At 48.0% G+C, this 20,793-nt stretch overlaps 1 protein-coding gene across 1 annotated transcript in view; it reads left to right on the top strand.

Moving 5' to 3' along the window:
* The window catches only part of LOC119964357 (prostaglandin F2-alpha receptor-like), a 39,332-nt gene extending 19,091 nt beyond the window's left edge, over nt 1-20,241 (top strand). The window contains exon 3 of the mRNA XM_038793732.1: nt 17,286-20,241. Within this exon, the coding sequence (XP_038649660.1) occupies nt 17,286-17,588 (303 nt within the window). The 3' untranslated portion in view covers nt 17,589-20,241. The remainder of the gene's footprint in view (nt 1-17,285) is intronic.
* The last annotated feature ends 552 nt before the right edge of the window (nt 20,242-20,793 follow it).

The following is a 20,793-nucleotide window of genomic DNA, read 5'->3' as shown; positions in this document are numbered from 1 at the left end:
GCAGTGAAGTTACTGTGAAATCCCCTAGTCGCCACATTCCGGCTCCTGTTCGGGTACACGGAGGGAGAATTCAGAATGTCCAATTCACCTAACAAGCACGTCTTTCGGAACTAGTGGGAGGAAACGGGAGCGTCGGGAGGAAACCCACGCAGACTCGGGGAGAACGTGCAGACTCCGCACAGACACTGACCCAAGCCGGGAATCGAACACAGGTCACTGGTGCTGTGAAGCAACAGTGCTATCCACTGTGCCACCGTGCTGCCCCTCTATATAAACAGAAGCAGAAAAGTTCCGGACCTGAATTGAAAAGTGAAAAAAGCTGCACATATTCAGCGGGCCTGTCGGTGTCCAAACAGCTGAGAGGAAGGGTCAATGTCCTCGGTTTACGAACTTTGTCAAAAATTGGGAGGCAAAAAACTGCAAGGATTCTACAGAAAGAGCTGGTCCCTCTATTTCTGACTCATTCGCTTTTTGGCAGAGAACATCCATATTGTAATGTAAAGGGTCATGTCAACCTATACTGATTATTGTAAGGCCTATTAATTCAGAAAATCTCGCCATGACTAATAACATTATCAGACAGTTGGCTGGTTCGATGGCCGCTGTTTGTAGTGACGATTTCCAATGTATCACTGCAGCCAAGGGAAGTCAAAGGGATATTGACAGGCCGCTGTTCAACTTATCGCTGTGATTCTAACCAGACACCGTTTCGAAGTCATGCAGCAATAGGATTGAGAAATTGTGTTGACAAGAAGGTGATGTGTTTCGAAACTGAGCCTCAAGAACAAAAGACTTTGGGGGAGGCGGACCATCCGTCAGTTTGGCAGCTGGTGCTTTCAACACACGAATGTGGTCAGTTTCCACGGGAGCTGCGGATGGGGGAGAGGAGCAGGGGGGTGGGGGGGGGGGAATGGGAACAGATTACCTCTGGTCACAGTAACCTGGAGAGTACTGTTTGGTCCCCACCATTCCTTAGCCACCAACTTCAATCCTCTCCTTGGCGACTATCTCTGGCTGAACCAAACTGTTTGTAGTTTTTGGCAAGCAATCGGACCCCCGGCTGAGATTCTTTTAACTCTTTCATGGGATGTGGATGCCGCTGGCCAGATGAACATCCATTGCCCTCTGCTAATTGCCCTTGAGAAGGGGGAGGCGAGCTGCCCTCCTGAACCACAGCGGTCCATGTGGTGTAGGTGCACCTGTGGTGCTGCTGGGGAGGGAAGCCAAGGGTTTTGATTCAGCGACAGTGCAGGAACTGGGATGTATTTCCAAGTCAGGATCATAGATTATCATAGAATTTACAGTGCAGAAGGAGGCCATTCGGCCCATCGAGTTTGCACCGGCTCTTGGAAAGAGCAGCCTACCCACGGTCAACACCTCCACCTTATCCCCATAACCCAGTAACCCCACCCAACACTAAGGGCAATTTTGGACACTAAGGGCAATTTATCATGGCCAATCCACCTAACCTGCACATCTTTGGACTGTGGGAGAAAACCGGAGCACCCGGAGGAAACCCACGCACACACAGGGAGGATGTGCAGACTCCGCACAGACAGTGACCCAAGCCGGAATTAAACCTGGGACCCTGGAACTGTGAAGCAATGTGCTATCCACAATGCTACCGTGCTGCCCTGTGGTGAGTGATGGATGGTGAGTGACTTGGAGGGGAACCTCCAGGTGATGGCGTTCCCATGTGTCTGCTGCCCTTTTCCTTCTGGGTGAAGGAGGCCATGGCTTGTACAGTGCTGTCGAAGATACTGGGGCGAGTTGTTGGCATTGGTCTAACATCTGCCTCAATTTTAACATTCAAATTTTTCATTTGGTCTTAAAATCTCTCCATGGCCACACACACACACACACACACAAACACACATATTCTGGAGCAATTCTTTGACCAAGATTTGAACCCACCTGTCCTAATACCTCCACATGTCACTCAGTGTTGAATTTTGTTTGATCAGGCTCCTGTTCTGAAGTACGTTGGGTTGCCTTAAGTCACTTTGTTTCTTGCAGTAAATCAGTAACCACAATTCAAAAATACTTCATTTGAGATCACAAAGGATGCTATCTACCTTTTAAAAATAAATTTAGAGTACCCAATTAGTTTTTTTCCTAATTAAGGGGCAATTTAGTGTGACCAATCCACCGACCCTGCACATCTCTTTGGGTTGTGGGGGTGAGACCCACGCAGATACGGGGAGAACGTGCAAACTCCGGACAGTGACCCGGGTCCGGGATCGAACCTGGGACCTCGGCGCCGTGAGGCAGCAGTGCTGACGACTGCACCACCGTGCTGCCCATTGAAGGATGCCATCCAAATGCAAATCTTTTTTCTCAATAAGTACATTTTTGCAGTTGACTTGATCCTTTGCTATCAAGTGGTTCAGCGGTAATTTGCGTGTCACCAAGTCAATGGGCCATCGTTTATCAGAGACTTGCATAAATAATAGTCTGTCACTATGGGGGTGATGCATGGACATGGGCCCTTTCATTTGGATGACACAATAAACTGAGACTTGTTCAGGTGGCTGTGAGAGATTTTGTGACACTCTTCGCATTGCTGAGCGTTTGTCATTTGACCAACATCCCCAAAGCAGCTCTGCTAATTATTCATCAGAACTTGCTGTGCACAAATTGACTGTTGTGACTTAAGCTTTATAACAGTAACTATATTTCACAAACTACTCATGAAGTTGTACAGATTATGCTACTGGACCGATCAGTTTATTGGTATGGACTAATAAATTGAGTGAATGGGTATTCAGGTTGCTGTAACATGGCAGATTGAGAATTAGAATTCTGTTCAAATAAAATCTCCAAATAAAAAGGTGCTATGAATGAAGAGGCTGCAATTCTGTTAAATCGTTACAAAAACGTAACTAGTTCACTAATTCTGTTTGGGGACAAAGACCCGCTGTCCTTATCTGATCTGGCTTAATCCCCCGCCAGAATGATTGATTCTTACCTACCCTATGAAGTGACCTTGAACGTCTCGCACTTGCTTCAAGAAGGCCCATCAGCTGAGGGATGGGCAATTTGGAACGGGCAGTTAAGACGCGGTGCTCATGCCGGCTTCCTGAGAGTAAATGACTAAAACATATTCCATTGGCTGTGAAATATTTCAGGACATTGAGAGAAGGAGCATGTGAATTCATGTAATGCCCGTAAAGACGTATGGATGTTCCAAAGCACTTCGCAGCCAAGGCCTTACTTTTGAAGTGTGGTCACTAAGTTCTTCTTCTTCAGCAATCACTCGGTAACGAGTATGATTGTCCACCTAAGATACTCTGTGTTACTGGTCATGGGTTCGATGGGTCCCTGTGTGGCTGACAAGCTCGATCCTGGAGCCCTATCTTTGACTGCACTCTTCGCAGGTGTTTCCGGGAGATGGGATCAGTCCTTGGACTCTAGACGACTGGTATTCCTTTCTCAGGATCCTTTTCCAGACCTCCTCTTGCCTTCCTGTGGGTAGCTGCCTGGTGCGAGACATCTTTTATCATGGGCACGCCATTGGACATCAGCAGACACTTGGTCCTTGACAGAGGGCAGGCCCAGTTCTAGGAGCTCTGCAGCCATCATTCACCATCGCAGCCGTTGATACATACAGGGGCAGAATACATTTGGGGCAGCACGGCAGCACAAGTGGATAGCACTGTGGCTTCACAGTGCCAGGGTCCCAGGTTCGATTCCCCACTGGGTCACTGTCTGTGCGAAGTCTGCACATTCTCCTCGTGTCTGCGTGGGTTTCCTCCGGGTGCTCCGGCTTCTTCCCATAGTCTAAAGACGTGCAGTTTAGGTGGATTGGCCATGATAAATTGCCCTTAGTGACCAAAAAAGTTAGGAGGGGTTGTTGGGTTGCGGGGATAGGGTGGAAGTAGGGTCTTGGGTGGGTCGGTGCAGACTCAATGGGCCGAATGGCCTCCTTCTGCACTAAATGTCCAATACGGGTATCTTCTACCTGATCCGCCATTGAGGACTTGTTTCAGATTGTGCTTTGTTCCCCCCTCTGACCTTACCGTCATGGGTGACCCTGCCAGGAACTTCAAAAAGCGCAACGGCATTGCTCTTGGGATCAATGGAACTGTTTAACTCTCCACCATGGCGAAGCCACGGAGAGGGAATTTGCCTACTAGGTCGATAAATACAGCAGCCAATTTGTGCATGGCAAGATTCCACAAACAGCAACGAGGTAGATGACCAAATAGCGTGTTTCACATCCATCTGAAAGCGGGTGTCCAAAACTGGGCACGATGGGCGGGATTCTCCGCTTCCCCAGCCGCGTGTTTCTCAATGTCGTGCTGTTCACTGGCGGTGGGATTCTCTCTTTCCGCTGCTTGTCAATGGGAAATCCCAATGAAGCCACCCTGGGAAACCCGTGGGTGGGAATCCCAACGGCCAGAGAATTCCGGCCGATATACCAGCTGGGGCGGAGTTAAGCAGATTGAGAGGTGTTTTAATTGGAACAAAGTAAAATTTTTCATCTGGGTGAAATGTAGAGACAATGTCCCCCCTGGCTGGGGTTCCGAAAACACAGAGTCGCAGTCTCAGGGTGGATGGTCGGCCATTTAGGTTTCAGATGAGGAGAGATTACTTCATTGTGAAACTTTGGAACCCAGAGTTCTGTTGAAGCTCCGTCAATGACTCTGTTCAGGATAGAGACCAATACAATTTTGGGTTCGAAGGGGATTAAAGGTAATGGCGAAACCGTGGGGAAGGAAGAACTGAAGAAGATGATCCTGTTGAACAGCAGCAGGCTTGAAGGGCTAAATGGCCTAATCCAGCTCCCATTTCAAACATTGTTATGGTCCGAGTCGTAGCCATTGAGGGATAAATGTTGGGCCGGAAACCAGAAAAAATTGGGTCAGAAGATAGTGGGTTCAAGTTCCACTCTAGAGATGGGAGGGCGGCCGGGGGCGCGGGGGGGAGGGAGGGTGTAATCCATGTTGGCACGTCAGTGCAGCAGTGCCGGACTAAAGGATCGCTGCATTGGACAAACTGTTAAATTGAGGTCCCATCTGCCCTCTCAGACGGACATGAAAGATCGCACAAAGAACACGAGGGAGCTCTCACGAGTGTAAAAACCAACATTTATCCCCTCAACCAACATCACTTTATTACAGTTGTTATTCCGTTGCTGGTTGTGAGAACTTGACGAATTACAAAAGTTACTGCACCTCAAGAAGTATTTGATTGGCTGAAAAGTGCTTTGGGATGTCCTGAGATGGTGAAGGTGGCAATATAGATGCAATCTCCTTCTGTGTAGGTGGCAGCATCTCCAACATCATGGACACACCCTCGGTACTACACCAGGGTGCTGTTCTCTGCTCAGCCCTGTTCACTGGCTCAGGAGGTGGAAATGACCAAATCACACACTCCACAGATATGCACAAACAGACTTTTTAAACGCAACACATGCAAATGACTTCTACCTTTGTGCTAGCTTCGTTCTTAAAATAAAAACAGAACCGTTGCTAAATAAATAGATAAAAGAATACAGCTGAAATTCTTGTTGCATATTTCAGTCTTTGAATGTACAATAAAGGGTTTCCCTGGTAGTTGCGAATCATAAATTTACATCTGTTTAGGTGATGGGTGAACTGGCATCTTCCATCTTGCACGCTAATTCCAGATTCCGACCTGAACCCGTCTGGCTGGGGTAAAATAAGCAAGGTTCACTTCTCAGTTACAACTCAGTGTTCCTTGAACTATTTATTGCACCACAGATAACATACAAACATCGGTACACTGTTCCCTTTGATTCCAAACAGTACTCATTTATACTGCTCTCCAACTCCCTAACTCCCTTCAATTTATACACCATCCATATATAGCATTCACTTTGACTTGTCTTCATTACAACCAGTGGATGGCGGCATAACAGTAACGTCACTAGACAGGTAATCTGGAAGGCCCAGGTTAATGTCCCCACCCGAGGACATGGGTTCAAATCCCACCACGGCAGCTACTCGAATTTAAATCCAATTAATAAAATTTGGAATTGAAAGCTCGTCTCAGAAATGGTGAGCAGGAAAACCCATCAGGTTCACAAATGCCCTTTGGAGAAGGAAATCTGCCATCCTTACATGGTCTGGCCTACATGGGACTCCGGATCCATTGCAACGTGATCGCCCTCAGAAATGGCCTAGCAAGCCACCCATTCCAAGGGCAATTAGGGATGAGGAACAAATACCGGCCTGACCAGTGATTCCCACATCCCGGGAAAGAATAGCAGAACATGAGGGGAATGTGCTCCTGTCTGTGCAAATGATCAACCCCATATCTTGTAAGTTCCTCCATCTAAATGCATAGTACTGATGGAACCATCAATTCTACGGACACGGGCTTGTAGGATTAGAATAGCGGTTTTAATATACTTACAACAGAGCCAGCCTGTTCGCCGTTGAACTTTCGATGAACTGGCCGGCTGGCTCTGTGGCACGGATCTTTATACAGCAGCTCCAGGGGGAGGAGTTCTGGGCGGAGCCAAGGGGGCAGCCCAGCACAAACTCTCGAGTACTCCCAGAGCTACTCCCCTGGTGGGAAGGTCGTGCAACTGCACTTACAATATCGGTACATATATACAATGGGAACAGAGTGACATTGGTAACTTATAATACCGTGTGAATCTCATTCACCACAAGTACAAAGATGACACCTATGGTAATGATTAGCGCAACCTCTCCGTTTTGATTGTAACATTTTAATCTTATCTGTTTTTGCAAATCTATAGAGTGGTTGATTTGATCACTTCATACCCAGTCCCTGAATAGACCATTATCATACAAGGAAATGACCTTGCTTCTTTCGATGTCTTAAGCAATCAGAACAACGGAGATGCGATGGGCCTAAGGGCCTATTCTGTGCTGTAAGATTCTATGACTCGAAAACTGTTCTGATGGAGAAAATTCTATCCTTATCAGCACACTGGGCTAAATCGCTGGCTTTTAAAGCAGACCAAGGCAGGCCAGCAGCACGGTTCAATTCCCGTACCAGCCTCCCCAAGCAGGCGCCGGAATGTGTCGACTAGGGGCTTTTCACAGTAACTTAATTTGAAGCCTACTTGTGACAATAAGTGATTTTCATTTTCATTTTCATTTTCATTTCATTTCATGTGCGTGAATGGGTTTTACCCACTGTGACACTTTTGAGTTTAATATTTCCAACAGTCTGGTGATGAATTCAGACACAGTGGAATCCTATTAATTATTTTGTAGGCCTTTTTAACACATTGCGCACAGGAGCTCAATGGTCTTAACACTATGAACATGGGTACATATGATTTAGGAGCAGTATAGGCCATTTGGCTTTTCATAAGGTCATGGTTGATCATTCGAAAAATATATTTAGAGTACCCAATTCATTTTTTTGAATTGAGGGGTAAGTTAGCGTGGCCAATCCACCTACCCTGCACATCTTTGGGTTGTGGGGGCGAAAGCCACGCAGACACGGGGAGAATGTGCAAACTCCACACGGACAGTGACCCAGAGCTGGGATTGAACCTGGGACCTCAGTGCCGTGAAGCAGTTGTGCTAACCACTGTGCCACCGTGCTGCCTTGGTCATGGTTGATCTGATTGTAACCTCAACCCCACACTCCTGCCTACCTCCGATAACCTCTCACCCCCTTGTTAATCAAGAGTCTTTCTAGTTCTGCCTTAAAAATATTCAAAGATTCTGCTTCCACTGCTTTACACAGTGGTTAGCACTGTTTCTTCACAGCGCCAGGGTCCCAGGTTTGATTCCCCGCTTGGCTCACTGTCTGTGCAGAGTCTCCACGTTCCTCTCATGTCTGCGACGGTTTCCTCCGGGTTGCTCCGGTTTCCTCCCACAAGCCCCGAAAGACGTGCTTGTCAGGTGAATTGGACACTCTGAATGCTCTCTCCATGTACCCGAACAGGCGCCGAAATGTGGCGACTTGGGGCTTTTCACGTAACTTCAGTGCAGTTTTAATGTATGCCTACTTGTGACACTAATAAAGATTATTATTATTATTGGTTCTAGTGATATGAAATTTGGCTCAACTCTAACAAGTGTCACAGTACCCCTTTGGTGGGCTTTGAGCATGGGCAGGGGCTGGTTTAGCTCACTGGGCTAAATCGCTGGCTTTTAAAGCAGACCAAGGCAGGCCAGCAGCACGGGTTCAATTCACGTACCAGCCTCCCCGAACAGGCGCCAGAATGTGGCGACTAGGGGCTTTTCACAGTAACTTCATTTGAAGCCTACTTGTGACAATAAGCGATTTTCATTTCATTTACAAACTGCTTTTGCATTCCCAAATCCGCTGCAGGATCACGCCGATTTATTTTCACGATTTCCAGCAAAACTGCACAGGCTTTCCAAAAGAACAGGTTTACAATTTCACATTAAATAACCGCCTAGAAATTGGAGAACACACAGGGCGTGGAGGGTGTCTGGAAGGATAGGTCCTATTCACTATTGAGCGTTACAGGCCTCAGTATCATCAATCTTGTGTTAATAATAATAGCTTATTGTCACAAGTAGGCTTCAGTGAAGTTACTGTGAAAAACCCCTAGTTGCCACATTCTGGCGCCTATTCGGGGAGGCTGGTACGGGAATTGAACCTGCGCTGCTGCCTTCTTTTACATTACAAGCCAGTTGTTTAGCCCACTGTGCTAAACCAGTCCCAGTAAGAGGTGGTAATTGTAAGCCCTCCACCCAGTTCGGTCTCTATGGATAGCAATTCGCCATTTCAGTTAACAGTTAACATCATCTTTAGGAAGGATGAGATCAGGCGCAGCAAGGTGGCTCAGTAGTTAGCACTGCTGCCTCACGATGCTGAGGTCCCAGGTTCGATCCTGGCCCCGGGTCTGTGTGCAGTTTGCACATTCTCCCTGTGGCTGCATGGGTCTCAGCCCCACAACCCAAAGATGTACAGGCTAGGTGGGACGGCCGCGCTAAATTGCCCCTTAAATGGAAAAATAAAGTAATTGGCTACTGTAAATTTATTTTAAAAAAGAGAAGGATCCGATCACTTAACCACGACAATCGATATGACTGGGTGACGCATAAATTCACTGTAGAATATTTCAGTGATTACAAGGTGACACAAATATGCCTTGATGCATGCGTGCCTGAAGTTGTTCCCTGGCTGAGTTCAGTGTGAGACCCTGAAATGCACAGCCCATAGTATAACTTTGGTCGACCGTGCAACCAGAGACAGCTGCAAGTCAGATGGGGTGTAAAGTTCGTCTGACAAGCCTGTGTTGCATTGGAAAGTAGATGATTGTTTCATCTGCATATGTAACAGCGGACCGCTTGTTTGGATAGTTTTATGTTTGCCTAATCAAAACATGGTGAAATAAAAACAGAAAGTGTTGGAAATACAGCAGGTCAGGCAACAACTGCAGAGAGAGAAACAGCTGACAGATCACTGACTCTCTCTCAGAACTGGAAGAAGTTAGATATGGAATTGTTTTTAAACAAGTGGAAGGGGGAAAGTGGGGAAAACATCAAACGTGCTGTTCTATGATAGGATGGAGGGCATGATAGATTCAACAATAAAAGGGTTGGCGATGTAGGTCCAAAGGGGGTCACAGTGGGAACAAGTGAAGACAGAAATGATGTATTGAGAGGAGGTATGAATGACAGGATCATAGAATTTACAGAATTTACAGTGCAGAAGGAGGCCATTCGGCCCATCGAGTCTGCACTAGCTCTTGGAAAGAGCACCCGACCCAAGGTCAACACCTCCACCCTATCCCCACAACCCAGTAACCCCACCCAACACTAAGGGCAATTTTTGGACACTAAGGGCAATTTATCATGGCCAGTCCACCTAACCTGCACATCTTTGGACTGTGGGAGGAAACCAGAGCACCCGGAGGAAACCCACGCACACACGGGGAGGATGTGCAGACTCCGCACAGACAGTGACCCAAGCCGGAATCGAACCTGGGACCCTGGAGCTGTGAAGCAATTGTGCTAACCACTATGCTACCGTGCACATACAATAAGATGTCGGAGCAGAAGTAGGTCATTATCCCATCCAGTCTGCTTTGCCATTCAATTAGATGATGACTGACCTGATAATCCTTAGCTTCACTTTCCCTTCTTATCCACATAACCCTTGATCCCCTTACTGATTAAAAAATCTGACTATCTCAGCCTTGAACATATTTAATGGCCCAGCCTCTACTGCTCTCCGCGGTAAAGACTTCCACAGATACACTACCCTCTGAGAGAAGAAATTCCTCCATTCCCATTGAAATTAACATTCCATTTGTCTTTCCAAATACCTGCTGAACTTACATGCCAGCTTTTGGTGATTTGTGCACGAGGACCCCCAAATCCCTCTGTTCTGGAACTTTCTGTTGTTTTTCTAAATTTAAATAATATTCAGCTTCTTTATTTTTCCTACCAAAGTGCATAACTTCAGATTTTCCTACAGACATAGAATTTACATTGTAGAAGGAGGCCATTCGGCCTATCACGTCTGCACCTGCCCCTGAAGGAACACCCTACTTAAGCCCACACATTCACCCTATCCCCGTAACCCAGTAACCCCACCAAACCTTTTCTTCTTGGACACTAAGGGCAATTTAGCATGGCCAATCCACTTTATCTACACATCCTTGGACTGTGGGAGGAAACCGGAGCACCCGGAGGAAACCCATGCAGACACGGGGAGAACGTGCAGACTCCGCACAGACAGTGACCCAAGCCGGGAATCGAACCTGGGACTCTGGAGCTGTGAAGCAACAGTGCTACCGTGCCGCCCTACATTAGCTTCCATCTGCCAAATTTTTCCCTCCTCACTACTTAACCTGTCTGGGGCAGCACGGTAGCACAATGGTTAGCATTGCTACTTCACAGCGCCAGGTTTCCCACCCAATGACTGAAGAAATACCTCCACACTTCGGTCCTGATCTGTGTTTAGTCGAGCAGACTGCATTGTGAGCAACAAATACAGTGTATTAAATTGAAAGAGGTACACGTGAATCACTGCTCCATCGGGAAAGAGTGCTTGGAGCTTGGGGGAGGAGATAGAGAGACCGGTTTTTCAACTCCTCTGCGTGCATCGAAAGCTGTCGGGGAGATTTGAGGTTTATTGGGGAATGGACCAAGGTGTTATAATAATAATCGTTATTAGTGCCACAAGTCGGCTTACAATAACACTGCAATGAAGTGACAGTGAAAATCCCCTAGTCGCCACATTCCGGCACCTGTTCGGGTACACGGAGGGAGAATTCAGAATGTCCAATTCACATAACAGTGCTTGTGGGAGGAAACCGGAGCGCCCGGAAGAAACTCACGTAGACACGGGGAGAGCGTGCAGACTCCGCACAGACAGTGACCCAAGCTGGGAATCGAACCTGGGGCCCTGGCGCTGTGAAGCAACAATGCTAACCAATGTGCTGCCGTACCACCACATGGAAGAAACGCCCTTTTGGAATGTCGAACAGGGAGGGGAATGGAACATATTCTCTCTACACAGCTGCTGACTGACCAGCTGAGCATTTCAGGCATTTTCTGCTTTTGTTTGTGGCTGGCATTTATCATTTGCATTCCCCGGTGTTCCATTGTACATAGGTGGATGAGTCCTTCTTTGAATATTCACCATCCTCCTGTGCCACCAACACTGGGTAATCTGGAGCACAGGCACAATATATCTCTGTCAAAACACCAGCTGGTGTAAATTGGTGCATTTAAGCAATTTTAAGAGCTTGTAAACTTGTAATTAATGCTTGAATCAGTGGCTCAGGGTTCAGCAGGAACCTAACCGATTGCCAATGACACCACTCCCATTGAAGTCAATGGAAAATAGAATGGGTGCAGCCAATTTGGACCCAGCAGGATCCCACAAACAACACATTTAATTGCCTGTTTATCAATTTTACTGGTGTTGGGATTATCGGACCACCTCTAAAAATAATGATGTGGGATCATAGAATATTACAATTCCCACAGTGCAGAAGCAGAAGGAGACCATTCGGCCCATTGGGTCTGCACCGGCCCTCTGAAAGAGCACCCCCCCCCCCCAGGCCAACTCCCCCTTCCTATCCCCATAACCCCACCTAACCTGCATATCTTTTGAACATTAAGGGGCAATTTATCACAGCCAATCCAGCTAACCTGCACATCTTTAGACTGCGGGAGGAAACCGGAGCACCCGGAGGGAACCCACGCAGACACGGGGAGAACGTGCAGACTCCACACAGACAGTCACCCAAGGTCGGAATTGAACCCAGATCCCTGATGCTGTGAGGCAGCAGTGCTAACCACTGTGCCGATGCGCCGCCCTTTTGCTTTTGATCGTTTGATTTCACCTAAGAAACCCACTTATTATCTCACCCAAACAATGGCGTCTCCCGCAATGCAACACTCCCGCAGTACTGCACCAATATCGTGGCCTAGATAATTCTCTCAGGCCCTGGAGGAATGGAGGCATCGCGGAAAGTTGTAGGGATGGGGGTTGGACAGAGATAGGTGCTGGGACATTATTTTACATTATTCAGGTAGTTAACTATTTAAGGTCGTGACTTCTGCCCTTTGAAGGTCGGATGCGCCACCCCCAACACTGGCCACTGCCGGGACTGCAGCAAGTTCTGAGCATCCAGCATGGAAGAGGCTTCAGAGAGAAGTAAGTCTGACTGGGCTTGCTGGGAAGGGTTCAGTTGTGACAGCAGGAGTTGGGGGGCTGGGGGGCTGGGGGGGGGGTGGGGTGAAGTCTTTCAATAGAGTCTGTCCTTGCTACTGGGAGGGGCTGTCTGTAGGTCTTAAGGTGCTTGACCAAGAAGGCCCATCTCAGCCCCGAGACCCCAGTTTGCCATTCTTCACATGCAGAAGAGAAAAAAGCCTTGTATTTTCTAGCACTCCTCGCAATCTCATGATGGCCTAGTACTCTCCGTATGTGGGAAATAACATGAGGCAGGCTAAAGTCCCTCAGTACCCTTACTTGAGGACCTCAATTAGACCGGTCAGGCTATCTGCCTCCTATCTCACTGCTGGTTGGATAATTCTCTCAGGCCCACTGGAGAATGACCTCTGAACTCCGCGACGGGGGGGGGGGGGGGGGGCAGTGGGGGGGGGGGGTGGTCTGGGGTCGTGGCCTGGCCAAAGGTGGGCAGCACGGTAGCATAGTGGTTAGCACAACTGCTCCACAGCTCCAGGATCCCAGGTTCGATTCCCGGCTTGGGTCACTGTCTGTGCGGAGTCTGCGCGTTCTCCCCGTGTCTGCGTGGGTTTCCTCCGGGTGCTCCGGTTTCCTCCCACAGTCCAAAGATGTGCAGGTTAGGTGGATTGGCCATGCTAAATTGCCCTTAGTGTCCAAAATTGCCCTTAGTGTTGGGTGGGGTTACTGGGTTATGGGGATAGGGTGGAGGTGTTGACCTCGGGTAGGGTGCTCCAAGAGCTGGTGCAGACTCGATGGGCCGAATGGCCTCCTTCTGTACTGTAACTTCTATGATAAAGGTGAGAGTGCGACCACTGAACCAAAGCTAACACCAATAAATCAATCAATTGCTCTCAAGGCAGGTAATCTCCTACTTTCTCATTTATTTTAATTTCTGGTAATATTTAAAATGTGTGTGACATCTGCAAGGTTGTTTGCCCATTCCTGGCTGGTATGAGATGGCCAACCCAATCGATCCTCTGCTCAATCCTCTCTGGGACACTAGAATTCCAGCCTCCACAAAGGTTGGGTCCCTTAATAAACACCTTCAATGTGCCTCCTAGTAATTTGCGATTTAAATTTTCAAATGCTGGCAGGTGCAGTCCTGCAGGTTCTGCCCCATTGTGTAAATTCATCACAGGAGAAGACAGAAAGTTTCTATGTCAATATTTATACTGGGCTGGTATCTGAAGGTGTCTTCTTTCTTGTTCACGTAAACAATTGGCACCAGGTTTGTTTGTCTAGTGGTATTCAGAGCCCATCGCTGAAGCATGAATCATGAAAAGTTAGCAAGCAGGTAGAGCAAACAATCAGAAAGTGTAATGGAATGTTGGACTTCATTCCAAGAGGAAGAGTATGAAATTGTTGCAGTCTTGCTACACCTGTACAGGTGGGGGCTGGGGGCACTGGTGGGGGGTGGCCTGGGGATGGTGGCCTGGCCAAAGGGGGGCACTATTTAGCAGGCCAGGGCCGCCCACGGTCGGCACATGTTGCACGGCGTGGCCGCTGCAGGCTGCTGCCGTGCACATGCGCCGCCACGGACCCAGCAATTCTCCGGCCGTATCCGCAGCTAGAGATGGGGGGGGGCAGGATTCTCCGACCCCCCTGCCGGGTTGGAGAATCGCCGGGGGGCAGCGTGAATCCCGCCCCGCTGCCCTGACGCCGGCTGCCGAATTCTCCGGCGTGAGGTTTTGGTGGGGGCGGGAATCGTTCCGCGCCAGTCGGGGGTCTTTGGCAGCGGCCCCCCCCCCCCACCGGCAATTCTCCAGCCCGCGATGGGCCGAGGGGCCGCCCGTTTTCAGCTGGTCCCGCCGGCGTGAATCAAACCAGGTCCGTACCGGCGGGACCTGGCTCTACGGGCGGCCGGCAGAGTCCTTGGGATCTGGCCACGGCGGGTGCCCCCACGGTAGCCTGGCCCGCGATTGGAGCCCACCGAACCGCGGGCGGGCCTGTGCCGTGGGGGCACTCTTTCCCTCTGCTGTCAACCTCCGCCATGGCCGGCGCGGAGAAGAACCCCCTGCACATGCGCTGGGATGACGCCAGCACACGCTGACACTCCTGCGAATGAGCCAACTCGCGCCAACCGGTGGAGGATTCCGCACCTTCCGGGCGGCCCTGCCGTGTAGGGGAGAAACCCACCCGGGGGCTTTACGCTGCGTGACTGCTAGCCCCCCCACCAGATGGAGGATCAGTCGAGGTTTTGTGCCGTTTTATCGGGCGTAAGACATCACCGTTCCCACGCTGGCGTCAGCAGTTAGTCTCAGAATCGGAGAATCCAGCCCCAGATCGATAATATTGCATAAACGTTTGGTCTCCTTATTTAAGGCAAGATATACTTGTGTTGGTGATTGTTCAGGGAAGGTTAAGTCAATATTTATACTGGGCTTTAATCTGAACCATCCCATCCTGGGATGTCGTCATTGCATAACACGTGGCATTACACCAGCCAATGGTGTTACTCTGATACATAACAGAGGGGAAATTACAGGTGGGGGTGTTCCCATGTCTCTACTGCCCTTCTTGAATCATACGATTCTTGACAGGAGATGCTCAGAAGATGCTTCTCCACTTGGGGAAATATAAAACAAGAGGGAACAAGAGGCCTCCCACAGAGATGAGCGGGAATTTCAGAGGATCAGTGTCTGAGTAATTCTCTTTCCCAGAGAGAAGTGGAGGCTGGGGCCATTGAATATATCCATGGATGGGTTAGAGAGATGTTTGATACACAAGGGAGTCGAGGGTTATGGGGGCACAGAGAGAAGTGGCATTAAGGCTGAGATCAGATTGGCCATGATCATATTGAGTGGTGGATCAGGCTCAAGGGGTGATATGGTCCATTCCTGACCTTATTTCTTCTGTTCTTGTGTCATTGTCATGCTGCGCAGTTGAAGGTTCACAGCAGGTGATGACTCCTGAATTTTGTCCTCCTCTTAACTGGAGCCAGTCAATAAGTAAAAAATTCCCCCTTGTAAGACCCTCTCCCTGGTCTAAAGGTTCCTTTGTCTCTACTCTGGGGACATCAATTTGGATGAAGTTTCACCAAGGGACCATTAAACAACCGTGCATACTCACAACAATAACGGTTGCTTCATTTCCCTGTGAGCTGGGATCTGTCTGAGTGGTCAATCCAATGATGAAATCCTCCATGTGCATCCTCTGGGCAACTTGCAATAATTGTGCTAACCACAGCAGCCTCGATAGTTCTGTGGGACCTTTCTTTACTATGTTATGGGCCAGGGTTTAGAGAACCCCAAAGTGTATCATGGAGGTCACCTGTCCCACAATTTTTAATATATTAGGTGTGGTACAGCAGAAATTGAAAAGTTTTTTAAAAAAAAGCAAAACAACGTTTATTCTATGAACTCAAGTTAACCTTTTTTAAAACATACAGTGAACATCAATTCAAATACAACCCCCAAAGATACAACACTAAGTAATCCTTAATAACTTCCCAAACAACAGCCAGAAGAAGAAACATATTTTACCAGAAACACATCAGGTTTAAATTCACTACTGAGAATATTTATAATTCTGAATTCACCAAATGATCAAGCGATAGTCTTTTGATGGCAGAGAGATCAACAGTACACCTGCTCTGTCTGGCTTCAGCTCCAACACTGGAAACGAAACTAAAACACACCCTGCAGCAAACAGCCTAAAACAAAAGTAAAAAGCTGACAGACAGCCCAGCTCCAACCGCACTGTGACATCACTGCAGTAATATGAGCAGCCAAACATTTCTTAAAGCGACATTCTCATGACAACTATGGTGACGTACTCCATACGGTAAAGCCTTTTATTAGTCCATTTAATTTGTTTTCAATTACATCATTTCCATGCCTTCACAGATGTTCCCTGGTAGACCCCATTGGAAACTCACACTTGAAGAAGTCAGCTGGACTTTGCTTTCTTATCCCCGACACTGTTATCCATCTCAAAGCTGGGAGAAAGAGGCATTTTTACTGCCCTTAATGCAGCTTCATCTGCTTATTTTGTCTGGCAAAAGTAAAGTCGGCACAGTACCCCGGTGACCATAGGCTGCTTTCCGTTTTGAGTGGGAGAGCTGACGGGTGGCAATTTAACTTGAGGATCACCACACCTCAGGCAAGGAGGAGAAGGCAGGGCCTTCATGAATGACCTGGTACGGGAATTGAACCCGTGTTGCTGGCCTTGCATCACAAACCAGCTGTCTAGCCAACTGAGTTAAACCGGCCCCTACAGTCTGCCTACAGTTTAAGTCATTGTGCAGAGCCTTGCTGGTGCTGGATAAGCTTTGACTTGACTGAATTGACCATCATGCTTTGTGTTTTGAGCCCACAGTGCAGTTCAGTACAATTCTTCACAGAACTTCATTATCTTTCATCACAAAGTTCCGTGTGACCAACATGAGCCAGACTCCACACACACATAGGGTTAGCACGACAACAATAGCTACATATTTAAAAAGTGACATTAAAAGTTAAGTAACACGTTGTTGGCTCACACCCCTAATGTTCCAAATTGTGAGTTCAACGGCCCTCAATTTAGTATGATGTTTGGGAATTTTAAATGCCTACATTGATTAGAGGTATGAGATGCAAAGCTGAATATTACTGGTTGTTACTATTGATAAATAATCTTTGTGTGGTGTCTTTTTGTTCTGTTTCATTCAGGTGATTGTGGCAAGGATAGGCAGCTTAGGTACGGACTCAAAGGCCACTGCCTCACTTCTCTTCAGCGTGCGATTGGCTGCCTGGAATCAGATCTTAGATCCCTGGGTTTACATCCTGCTCCGGAAATCAGTTTTGAAGAAGGTTTGGAAAATTACTCTGCTCTGTTTGGGAAGACAAAACATTCAGCTCCACGATTGGAACTGTAGCTCGCTCCAAAATACCATCAAGATCGCTGCTATGGAAAGATCAATGTCTGCTGCTAAAAAACAGTCACAGATATCCAGAACAAATCAAAGCCAGTGATAGCTTATTGGATTTCTGCACGTGTTATGTCAGGATTGTCCAAGCCATACCTGGCAGGCAGGCGATATGGAGCCATCAAACCCAGCCACCAGACAGCTCCGCCTCATTTTATGCTAATATTTCTTGCTCGCTGGCTTGCCCAACTTGAATGCCCTTTAGGGAAGGAAATCTGCTATCCTTCCCTGGTCAGGTCACATCTGACTCCAAATTCACAGCAATATGGTTAACTCTCGAATGCCCTCTGAAATGGCCAGGCAAGTCATTCCCTTCAAGGACAATTAGGGATGGGCAACAAATGTTGAAAAGTGTCCCATGGGGATATGGGATAGGCACCCAGAGGTTCATGAAGATAAAAAAATGGAACACCCCGAGGATTTTTTATTTTAGAACGTATTTGCACAGTTGCCCATAATATGTGGAAAGTCTTCATGCAGACACCGTGAGGCACACTATCCATAGAATCACAACAGTGCAGAAGGAGGCCATTTGGCCAATCTAGTCTGCACCAACTCTCCGAAAGAGGTCTCCACTCCCCTGGATCTATCCCCGTAAACCCACGCACTGGATCATGGCCAATCCACCGAACCTGCATATCTTTGGAATGTCGGAGGAGATCGGAGCAACCCAGAGGAAACCCACGCAGACACCAGGGGAGCGTGCAAACTCCACACTGTCACCCAAGGCCGGATTCAAACCTTGGTCCCTTTTGCTGTGAGGCATTAGTGCTAACCACTGTGTCACCCTGCCACGCATATTTGAGCGGTCTTTGCCAATTTATTTTCTCATTGACATATAAGCACTTTTGTAATGGTCTTGTGGCTCTGAAAGAGAAACTTTCAAATGGAAAGCTGTGAACATGATTGCTGGTTTCTGTTGGAAAGTAATGGCACATGGAGCTAGCATGGACTGGATGGGCTGAACAACCTCCCTTTGTGGTTGGTCTGTAATTCTGTGATTTAAAGTGTGCTTTCTCACATCTACAGGACCTCATGACATTGTTTTGAAGCTATGGGTGGGGATTCTCTATCCGTTCAGGGCAGCGAGATCCTCCGTCTGTTCACGCCACCGGGATTCTCCGGGACCGCTGCAGTGAATGGGAGATTTGGTCGAGGGCCAGGTTCTCCGTCCTGGCTCGCCATGGCAGCGGGGCGGACCCGCATCGGAAAATCCCGGCCTCTGTGGCGAGACACATCGGCCAATTGCCCACAGAAAGGTCACAGTGATGGCAGTTCAATAAATGATCAATGAATCAGTTTTGGTGGAGCTGGTTAAGGGAAGAATATTGATCATAAAGCAGTTAGTTATTTTTGAAGAAGTAGTTAGATACAGAAATATCAACGGATACGGGGAAAAGCGGGAACAGGTCACTGAGTTGGACTGTCTGCCATGATCACAATGAAAGGTGGAGCATGCTTGAAGGGCCGAATGGCCTGCTCCTATTTGCTACGTTTCTATAGGAAAAACCTCTCTGCTCTTCTTCAAACAGTGCCATGGATTCATAGAATTTACAGTTCAGAAGGAGACCATTCGGCCCATCGAGTCTGCCTTGGAAACAGCACCCTATTTAAGCCATGGGATCTATTCCTTCCATCTGAACAGATGGATGCTTCAGTTTAATATCCATCTGTAGGACCCCTTTATAGGCAGCGCTCCACAGATATGGTACAGCACCTTCATGTGCTCATGTCCTGGAGTGGGGTTTGAACCCAATGCAAGAAAACGTTGCTGGATAAAAAATAAGGCCCATCCGGGTTTACCTTCCACCTTCCTAGCAGGTGCCTAACAGTGGAGAAGGTCATTAAACCACCTCCAGCAACGGGTCTACAACGTACCTGGGCACGAGGTGGGAAAACTCCATCTGTGATGAATAACTTTGGGAATCGGAGTCCAATGTTATCTTATCTTTCCGAGCCTGTTACACACCACATATTGTGCCTGAGCTTTGCTGTGCTTCCATTGTTAGGATTCCCGTCAGACACACGGGCAAGCATCATGTAACAGTGACTGTGCCATCAAGCTGCCACTGATGTTGCTTGTTGACGTTGTGCGGTATCACCCAGGTGGTTTTAGGTTACGATAATTCCGCGATCTGCCACACTGTCGTCACTCCTGATCAGGGCTCATGACCGAACCAGAAAAAGCAGCCAATGCTTCCTGAGAAAACTATAGGGCAGAGAGGAGACAAGGGGGAGAAGAGCAAAAGCAGAGTTGAGCCGTTCAAACAGTTGTGAATAATGAAGGAAAGGCATCCGCCGGAGGAGCTTAACCGAGCAGCTCCACCCATATGTGAGGGGTCATGGTCGGCTGATAAACAGTTTTCTGATGGGTCGGCTGGCGGGTGGAGCTCTCTGCTGGCACCCTGCTCTTGTAGAATTGGGCAAGCAGTATTTTGAAGTATCTGATCTGGTTTGCAAATGTTTTCTCCTTTGTAGATATTCACTCAATATTCCTGTTTTGACGTATTTATTTATTTGTGTGAATGTAAAGGCTGAGCCTATGAAAACCAGGGTGAAATTGGTCAGCTCCATGGCGAGAGATGAGTTGACCACTAAAGTTAAGTCATGTCTGACTTTTATTGCAATGGAAGAGGAAGAATGGCTTCCATTCTTCCATTCCAATTAAGGAACAATTTAGCATGGCCAATCAACCTAACATATACATTTTTGGGTTGGGGGTGGGGGTGGGGGGGGGAGTGGCGAGACCCACGTGGACATGTGGAGAATGTGCAAACTCCACATGGATAGTGACCCAGAGCCGAGATTGAACCCGGGTCCGCAATGCTGTGAGGCAGCAGTGCTAACCACTGCGCTACCGTGCCGCCCTTTGGCTTTCAATTCTGCAGCACCTTTCACAACCTCCGGACCTCCCAAAGCACTTTGCAGGTCATGAAGCATCTTTGAAGTTGTTACATAAGAAAATGCCACAATTTGTGCACAGGAAACTAGTGAGATTCTGAACCACGTCATCTGCTTCAGACATGTGCTTTGTCAGATAAATATTGCCCAAGTCAGCAGGGTTTCCATGCAAATTAGTGTGGCAAGGTACCTTACACCCATCGGAGAAGGCACACCGGGCCAAACCTTAATGTCTCATCTGAAAAACAGCGCCTCCAACAGGGCAGCACTCCCTCGGTATTGCACTGGAGTGTCAGCTAAGGTTTTGCACTCAACTCTCTGGTGTGGGACAGGAACCCACACCTTCTGAC

The sequence above is a fragment of the Scyliorhinus canicula genome, chromosome 4 (genome assembly GCF_902713615.1).
Source record: "Scyliorhinus canicula chromosome 4, sScyCan1.1, whole genome shotgun sequence".
NCBI lineage: Eukaryota > Metazoa > Chordata > Chondrichthyes > Carcharhiniformes > Scyliorhinidae > Scyliorhinus > Scyliorhinus canicula.
Note: the sequence above shows the minus strand (reverse complement) of the source record. Positions and strands in the feature narration are given on the sequence as shown.